The sequence below is a fragment of the Branchiostoma belcheri genome, unplaced genomic scaffold (genome assembly GCF_001625305.1).
Source record: "Branchiostoma belcheri isolate BF01 breed outbred unplaced genomic scaffold, Haploidv18h27 scaffold33, whole genome shotgun sequence".
Taxonomy (NCBI): Eukaryota; Metazoa; Chordata; class Leptocardii; order Amphioxiformes; family Branchiostomatidae; genus Branchiostoma; species Branchiostoma belcheri.
The window spans coordinates 40647-50185 of NW_017803943.1; the positions used below are offsets into that span (position 1 = coordinate 40647).

The window sequence follows — 9539 nt, forward strand, 5'->3', positions numbered from 1 at the left end:
ACACGGTAAGTAAACGTGTAAACAAGACAGCCACGGTGTCAGCGGCACGTCTCGTGTCAATAACTGCTTCTTCAGTCTAATTTGGAAACAGTGTTCGTTGTCAGAATGTAGCTGCAAGCATGCAGAAGAATATGCCGCAGCAGTATGAGATCCTTTATAGGCCATGTTGATGTGATTATATGGATGACATCCGCCCTCGCATGAATTTTCGTCCGTTTCCATAAAAAACTAGAGGTCGAAGATCTCATGTCTTCGTCAGAGGTACATCGTTCTAGAGAAATTAACATGCGTATTCTTCACTCTTTTTAATAATCAATTTGGTCTAAAGAACAAAAGAATCTCTGTATCATTTCTATGGTACAGAACACCCTGAAACGGTTTGCCGCAGATTATACAGATGCGTCGTCACCCGTGTTAGCCCCCCCCCCCTACCGAGCGTCCATGCGATGGCATTGTCTAGCTCTAAGTGACAGTTTGAATTTCAAATGCCCGAGTTTTTCTCATTAGATCCCAAATGGCTCCATGCCTAGGGCGGGTAGCCTCTACCAGGCTTCAGAAAGCGGCTGGAAAGAGTAGAAATCGGCCAAATAGAGAGATAGCATGCCAAGGGAGTTTGGTCGGCTGGAGAGAACAGTTCGGGAGCGGCAAATTGTTATGTCCAGCCGACCAACTCCCTTGGCATGTTATCTCTCTATTTGGCCGATTTCTACTCTTTCCAACCGCCTCCCGAAGCCTGGTAGAGGCTATAGGGCGGTTACATTGTCGCCAAAGAGCGAAGGCGTCTCGGGCTGAAGTATGGCCTTCTCAGTCTGTCAACGGAATTCCAGCCCGGCACCACGTGGGAGTTGGTGCATTTCCTCTTTCCTTTTGGGAAAAGAGCTAAGCACACAGCTGCGTTTAGATTAGTCCAGAAAGGGGTACAAAATCAATGCTTGTTTTTTTAATCAGTTTACAGAAGCAACAATTTATTTATGTTTGTTGTTTGTTCTGTTTACATAAGCAAGAATCTCAGCGAATTTGGAAGATGTCTAGAAAATCCCTAGCCGTGGTGGCAGTGGGGCTGACAGTTTCGTCGAATTCTTGTTGATCTATTCATTCAGTTATATAACACTCCTGTAGTGTCGCGACGTGCTCATACATGACTCGATGTTTTGTTGTTTGTTCAGTTTACAGAAGCAACAATCTCAGCGAATTTGGAAGGAGATGTCCAAGAAATCTCTAGCCGTCGTTCTCGTCTTGTACTGCCAGATTTCGTACGAGCAACTACGAAAGTGGTAAACAATATGAAACCTACAGACCTGTTGTGTCGCAACATACTAACGGATGTTTTGATGTTTATTCAGTTTACAAAAGCAGCAATCTCAACCCATCTGTAAAAAGATGTCTAAGAAATCTCTGGCCATCGGTCTGGCTGTGTGCCTGGTGGTGGCGCTGGCTTCGTCTTCTACTTGTCACACACCAATGATCTATACACTCAGTTATATAACACTCCTGCTGTATCGCGACGTGACAATACATGCCTCGATGTTTTCCTGTTTGTTCAGTTTACAGAAGCAACAGTCTCAACCCATCTGTAAGAAGATGTCTAAGAAATCTCTTGCCGTCGGTCTGGTCGTGTGTGCTGTGCTGCCAGATTTCGTACGAGCAACTACGAATAATGTTTTAAACAAAATGAAAACAAACCTACAGGACCGTTTTGTCGCAACATACTAACAGCTGTGTCGATGTTCCTTGTCACGTCTAGTTTACAGAAGCAACAATCTCAGCGCATCATGTCTAAGAAATCTCTAGCCATCGGACTGGTCGTGTACTGCTAATAACATGCTTTTAAACACATGTGTCGATGTTTGTTCAGTTTACAGAAGCAACAGTCTCAGCGCATCTGTCAGAAGATGGAAAAGAAATCTCTCGCCATTGTCCTAGCCGTGTGCCTGGTGGTGGCGGTGGCGCTTGCAGTTGGTCTGGGCATCGGGCTGACGAGGAAGGCGACCAGCCAGAGGAAGGCAGTGGGGGACTCCTGCACCCCGGACAGTCCGCCTGTGGGCAGCGGCGGGCCGTACGGACAGGCTGCCGTGGCAGCGGACGCCGGGAAGTGCTCGGAGATCGGCAAGTACGTTTGAATAACCTCTACCTACCTCCGAAGCGAGAAAAATGTAAGACCCAATGTAAATTTAATGTACTCTAACAGGTCTCGGGTTCGAGTCCTGACATGCCACCGATCTTGTGCCTTTGGGAAATTAAGGCACTTTACACGACTTTCCTCACTAGACTCAAGTGAAAATGACTATTGTCTTGTCCCGTATTTGTCCTCTGCGTTGGTGGCGGCAGATGCTTAGTAACGTTTGAAGACTTTTATTTTCTCGTCGTGATTTCAAACCCGGTCATACACCAGGGGCATATTCACATTTTCGACATTTTCAATCTACATATTTTCGTTCATATCTACATTCTGGATCCACAGTGACATTCTTGAGAAGGGCGGTTCGGCCGTGGACTCGGCCATCGCCAGTCTCCTGTGTGTGGGGCTGCTGAACGCACACAGCATGGGGATCGGCGGGGGGTTCTTCATGACCGTCTACAACAAGGAAACCAACACGGCACAAATCATCAACGCCAGAGAGACAGCCCCCGCCAGAGCCTCCGAAAACATGTTCGCGTCGGCATCATCTACAACAGGTATTACCGTTAATGATGATCCAGACTGTGCTATATTATATACTGCTAATTATGTTTACCTTCACACACACACACACACACACACACACACACACACACACACACACACACACACACATATATATTTATATATATAGAATACAACACGGGGTATTCCGTATCGCCCGAGGTATCGGCCCGACCGCGATGCGGAATACACCGTGTTGTATTTTATTTATGTCATACCCACTTAAAAAAACACGCCTTTCAATGCAAGATGAGCCAAAAGTTGGTGCCACTGAACCCTAAACTGCAACAAAATCAATTCTAACGTCCGGATTCTGTATTCGAATTTTCGAAAGGGGCACAAGCGGTCCGGGACCCGCTATCGAACGTTATCGCGGCCCGAGTATGATATAAATATATATATACATTGTTTTTGCTCTGTTCCTTCTTCTTCTCCCCCAAACATATAAAGTCAATGACCTGCACTGGATAGACGTTTATCAACGTGGTATAATAAGACTGGCCGTAGCAGTCACCTTGTAGTGTTGGGTGTAGGAAGTTTGAGGGGCAGTTCGTTGCACTTGCCGAAAGAACTAGGGGAATAGAATTCCTCCAGCTCAATAAACATACATGTACTTCACTGCACGAAAACCTAGATTTACCGATACCAGTATAGTTGGGTAATGTTTACTTTGTTTTTTAATAAACACTTCTGAACTTTACAATGGCAGTAAAGAAAGGTCAAGTACGATAATACCTGACTTTTAACGGTTGTAAAGGAAATTTCTGCACTTGATCGTTATTTACTACCATTGTAAAGCCAGATGCTGTGTACATAGTAAACATAACCTGAATTTACAACATTTGGTAAATCCAACTTTTCGTGCAGTGCATGGTAACTGGTGCTGTAACAAACACCCTGTGGTGTTGGGTGACTATATATAGCAAGTTTGAGGGGCAGTTCGTTGCACTTGCCGAAAGAACTAGGGGAATAGAATTCCTCCAGCTCAATAAACATAGATGTACTATGTACATGTAAATGTACGTACCGTCTGTCTTCTATGTCACGACTAGTGGAAGAGTAGCTATAGCTGGCTTTTCAGTGAGCTAAAATAGATCGAAATTATGTGTTTAAAGTTAAACCTTTTGATTCAACACAACGAAATTGTCTCACCAGTCACCCTGGTCTTTCTCAGTAGACTGACCCTGTGATGTGGCTTCCTTGAAGTTTGACTGGTCGAAAGCTTTGTGTTGGAGCAAAAGTTTTAACTTTAAACATGTAACTATCAACACAGATGAACTTTCATGATAGATCGAAGTTACTCAAAGTTTTCTTCCCCCTCATTTTGCACCTATTTTGTACAATTTACAGTGTGGTTGAAAACTTTTTTTTTTTGGAAACGGCCGAAAAATAATGCGCGCGCGGATGTCATCCATATGATTAAATCAACATGGCCTAAATAAAAAAAAGTAAAATGAACTAGAGAAGTAACTTTTGCAAAGCAAATGCATAATGTTTACCTTCGGACCATGAAATTGCAACATTATGTAACCCAACACCAGTCACCATGGTGACAGACGTCAACGAATTATGTCATTGGTCAGGTCAGAGGTCACTGTTTGGAGAAGAAGAAGAGGATTGGAAGAAACTGAGCAAAAACAATATGTTTTCCTTCGGTAAACATAAACATAACTTTGATCTACCAATTAACACAGATGAACAGTCATGAGATCGAAGTTACTCAAAGTTTTCTCCCCCCCCCCTCCAGGCGGCCTTGCCGTCGCCGTGCCAGGTGAGATCCGGGGTTACTGGGAGGCGCACCAGAGATACGGGAAGCTACCGTGGAGAGACCTGTTCCAGCCGGCTATACAGATCGCGGAGGAGGGCCTCTGTATCAGCAATGCGATGAACGTCGCTATCGAAAGAAATAAAGACTTGATAGAGAGTCCAGACAGCCACATGTGGTAGGTAGTCTAGCCATAAACCTATCATTGGAATACGGTATCTAGTCTAGTCTTGTTTCGCGATTGATTTTTGCTTGGTTAAATGCAACGCACGTAGCTTCATTGCATCGGTTTATTTGATCACAGAGAATATGCTAGTAAATTTTGACTGTTTGAAATTGTATGACTCAGTCTCAAAATGTCTTTGTTCCGAACAAAACCGTATTCTTGAATTGTCAACAAGTACATTGTACATTAGGGGTTGCAAATGTTAATGTCTGTTGTTACTTTACGTGTGCACCCAATTATCTGTATACATGTATGTTAGCTAGTTTCCACCAGACTCCTTTGCAGGCTGAGTGAATATTAGAAATCGGCCTAAAAAGAATGTAGCTGGCCAGGGGAGATGGTGGCGGCCATAGAGGGTCCAGTTTGCCCTCTATGGCCGCCACCATCTCCCCTGGCCAGCTACATTTTTTCACTTAAACAAATACACGAATCATGATCTTGCAGTGACGTCTTCTGTGACGAAAACAACAACGTTCTGGGGAAGAACCAGATCATGAAGCGGCCCCAGCTTGCAGAAACGCTCCGTGCGGTTGCCGATGGAGGTGCAGACGCCTTCTACACGGGGGAGATCGCCAGGAATCTGGTGAACGACATACAAGAAGCGAGTAGGTCCAAGATTGTAACCGTAGCTCTCGCGAGATTACGTTTTGAAGTGGTCATTAATTATCCTGATGAAGGCGACAGTGGATCGGTCTCTGTATAATCTGTGTGTAGGGGAGAGTAGCGCCTATCCAAGTTCACTTCCAGTCAGATCTGTCCTGCGCCCTCTGCCAGGCTGTGGCTCCATCAAGGCCCATGGTGCTCAGGTCTGCGCTCAGCTGGTCTACCCACCTACACCCCCATCAAACTCCTTTCAAGCCGTACCTGCTCAAAAATTCTGGCCGTACCCGGAAAGACAGGCGGTTGGCCGGTTCTATGGCGTACGGTTCCGTTGGAAATTTGTCACATGTGATACGAAAATCTGTTTTGTGCCGCAGATGGAATCATCACAGAGCAGGACCTCCGGGACTACCAGGTGGAAGTGACGTCACCTCTCAACATCTCCCTGGCGGGAGGCCTGACCGTCTTGTCGCCTCCTCCTCCAGCAAGCGGACCCGTCTTAAGTCTCATCCTCAACATCTTAGACGGTAGGAAGACGTTGTTGTCTTCGCCAAGAAGTTTGGGTTTTTGGTAGTGTATTTATGATATTTGTGATTGAGTAGGACAACTCTTGATTCGCCTAAGAAGCTATGCATTGGAATTTGAGATGTGGTTAGGTTAGATGTTGGGGCCCCCTGGCGGCTTTCTAGGTACTGCAGCAGAACTCCCAATTTTGTATCTCATGGGTCTGGACATCGCTACTCTAGCGGTTTTTGGGTCGTAGTCTTATCTTTGGGTGATAGTCTTATCTATATTTTTAAACAACACAATGACATATTTTCTAGTGCCCAGGTAATGACTTCACCCACGTCACCAGTCTTGTTATGTGGCCTGTATGGTCGAGAGGTCGCGAGTTTGAATCTCGGCCGATCTCAGCCTTTATTTTACACTACCGATTTTTGAACTTCCAGGTTACGGTCTGAACGCCACCAGTGTAGACGGAGTTGATAACCAGGTCCTGACGTACCACAGGATTATAGAAGCATTCAAGTTTGCCTACGCCAAGAGAACGGAGCTGGGAGATCCCAACTTTGTAGACATCGACGAGGTTTGTTCTGAACGTTTATATGCTTTCACTACCTTCAAGTGTTATATGTACATGTTTAGGTTCCCTAGCCTAGTTCCCTCAGAAGTGGCCGAAAAGAGTAGAAATTAGCCAAATAGACAGATTCATGTAACATAACGGAGGGTCAAATTTACTACTTTAGCGGACCAACTCCCCTGGCACGTTATCTTTCTATTAGGCCAATGTCTATTCTTTCCAGCCGCGTCTGAGGCCTGGTAGAGGCTAGGGATTCCCCTCTGATCAACACAGAAGAAAGTGAACACATCAGATGTGTTCTTTTTCTTCTGTGTTCGTAGGTATCTGAATTGAGGTAGGAAAGGAAAGATTGTTTCACGACAGTGTGCAATAAGCCGAATTCTCTGTGTGGCTTGTTTCTGTGTTGTTTTAAAACACAGTGACTCAAAAGACGAAATAATAATACACATGTGCTAATAGGAGACATTGTATTTCAATATCATGCAGATATTCTTATCACTATTCTTGTCAATCATATTTCCAATACTAACTTACTGATTGGTGCCTGAAAGTTGAAGTCTCTGTTACTGCCCGACAGCTGGTTAGAAACATGACGTCCAGAGATTTCGCGGACTCCCTGCGACTGAGGATTACCGACGCCATGACGCACAACTACACGTACTACGGGCCGTCCTTCGCGCTGTCACCTGACGGCGGCACGGCGCACCTGTCCGTCCTGGGGCCCAACGGCGACGCCGTGTCAGCAACCAGCACCGTCAACCTCTAGTAAGTCATTGTTAAGGTCGCAGACAAAACTCTTGAATCCTGGCTAGTGCGACGTATGTGAGAGGTAGCCATGTGTAAACTGTGCTGTGTGGTGTAGAAAGGTATCGGCTTGTACACCGTATGATTTGGATTGCGAAGATTTTCCTGTTCGTGTATAAATGCGCGGCATTACGCAACCACGTTCCACGGTGAGCCGGCTGCAGTTCCGTTGACCTCCCGTAGGTGGCCATATAAGTGAAGTTGTCACGATGTTTACAAACCACTTTTTTTGTTGTTTTCAGATTTTGTAGACTATACCATTTATTTCAACATATTAGTTGGCCGTGATTCTCTAGTGCACCTTACTATAATTTTTACAGCGTCGAATTGAGTCATCTTGGGGTGCTTAACTATAGAAATCCCCACTGGGCAAAAATTGTGTTCTGCCACCTTAACGTCACGGCCTCACGTGTCCTGTACGTCACATGTCCGTGAAGTCACGTGTCTTGCATGTTAGGTCACGTGACGTGAATAACGGGGTCAACTGTCTTGAAGAAGACCGTAGCTGGAAAAAAGTTATTAAACGTTTCCACACAGGACACTACTTGCTTCAAGAGTGAAAAGTTTATAACTATCTATCTATCAGCTGAAGATTTGCTACTTTTGTAGAAGGATTGACAAAGAGCTCGAGGGTGACTATTTGTGGAGAACCTATTATCCTGTAGTTGCGTTCTTGTTCTTGTTTGGGTACTGCACAACACTCCTAAATTGGGGTAAAGCGTGCAGGGGAGCTGTGCGATGCGTCCTCAGATGCTGTAGTACTGCAGCGTTGAACTTCGTGGGTTCCGCAGTATCTGTTATTTCTTGAGGCAAAGTATTCCAATCTCTGACAGTTTGTGGGAAATAAGAATATTTGTAACAGTCTTTATGAAATGTTAGTGGTTTGTATGAGTTGGAGTTGAAGTGTCACGATTGGCGCGGAATAGGCGTCAACAGGGTTAAGACCGGAAGGGCTGTTTTTGAGTGTCGTGTTTTTTGCAGTGTAATTGTGTAATTGTCTTCGCCTCGCTTGTTGTCACAGTTTCGGCTCAAAGTTACGGTCTCCTTCAACTGGCGTCATCCTGAACGACGAGATGGACGATTTCTCCTCCCCAAACAAAACCAACTCGTTCGGACTCCCGCCTTCTCCGGGTATGTAATACAGGCATTCACGGGCACACAGCCTTAGCATGGAGGTAAAGTTACCTCCATGGCCTTAGCAATGGGATAAACCGAACTAAAACTGGAAATATTCTGAAAAAGGCAATCTTTGTGATATTGCCACATACTGCTTGACATTAGCACATTTAAGTCAGTATTTCATACTTTGGTATTTTAAACCTACAGAATAGAAATAAGATTCAAGACGAGTCCTTTATTTTCTGGGTGGTACCCTACAAAATCAGCCAAAAAAGGCCCTTCCAGTAACCATTTCCGTCATAATTTTGCTCTATGAGGGTCAATATACATTGGCATAGTGTGGTTTCAACTCAGTATGTAGATAAATGGCTAGAGTATTGGCTTTGAACAATCAGGTTTCCACGCCCTATAAACTGCATTGGATGCCTTTAAATGTGAGACAGGGGCTTTGCTCTTCGTTCCACAGCGAACTTCATCCGGCCCGGAAAGCGCCCCCTATCGTCCATGGTGCCCGTCATCGTGCTGGACTCGAACAATGACGTCAGACTTGTGGTCGGGGCTTCGGGAGGAACAAAAATCACCACGGCAACGGCTTACGTAAGGGGACTTCTCTGTTTCAGAAACGTGATGGATGTGTGTGTGTGTGTGTGTGAGTGTGTGTGTGTGTGTGTGTGTGTGTGTGCATGTTTATGTGTGTGTGTGTGTGCATGTGTGAGTGTGTGTGTGTGCATGTTTATGTGTGTGTGTGTTTGTGTGTGTGTGTGTGTGTGTGTGAATCATTGAAATGTTTCTTAATATCTGTATCTGTATCTATAGATTTTTTCATTATCTTAATTTTTTATGCTTCACCTCTGTCACTGATGAGGATGACTAACGACGACAAAAGCTTTGATAAACTGTATGTCACTAGTGTTTTCCTTTTGTTGTATTAGGTGGCGATGCAGCACCTGTGGTTCGGGCTGGACATCGGGGACGCCGTGGAGAAACCCCGTCTGCATCACCAGCTGATCCCGGACCGAGTGGACATAGAGACCAGCAGAATGTTCACACCCGAGGTGTTTTTTTTTTTTAATTTCTGTATTACAATAAAAACATACATCAATTACAAAAGACACTTACATGTGATACAGTGAGAAAATATCAAATATCTAGAAACGTAAAAAATATTACATCATTACATCAGTTGTCCAACTCCTGGTTAAAAAAGAAACTTGTTTCATCTCTAAATATGGTGGCAAGAGATTGACCATTCCCATCTTTC

General features: G+C 44.8%; 1 protein-coding gene across 1 annotated transcript in view; it reads left to right on the top strand.

Annotated features, from left to right (window-relative positions):
* The first annotated feature begins 1839 nt into the window (after positions 1–1839).
* LOC109475288 (gamma-glutamyltranspeptidase 1-like) overlaps positions 1840–9539 on the top strand; it is a 10835-nt gene continuing 3135 nt past the window's right edge. The window contains exons 1-10 of the mRNA XM_019775895.1: positions 1840–2110; positions 2462–2676; positions 4431–4626; positions 5119–5279; positions 5652–5801; positions 6225–6361; positions 6933–7120; positions 8181–8290; positions 8745–8875; positions 9211–9333. Coding sequence (XP_019631454.1) covers positions 1893–2110; positions 2462–2676; positions 4431–4626; positions 5119–5279; positions 5652–5801; positions 6225–6361; positions 6933–7120; positions 8181–8290; positions 8745–8875; positions 9211–9333 — 1629 coding nt within the window. The 5' untranslated portion in view covers positions 1840–1892. The remainder of the gene's footprint in view (positions 2111–2461; positions 2677–4430; positions 4627–5118; positions 5280–5651; positions 5802–6224; positions 6362–6932; positions 7121–8180; positions 8291–8744; positions 8876–9210; positions 9334–9539) is intronic.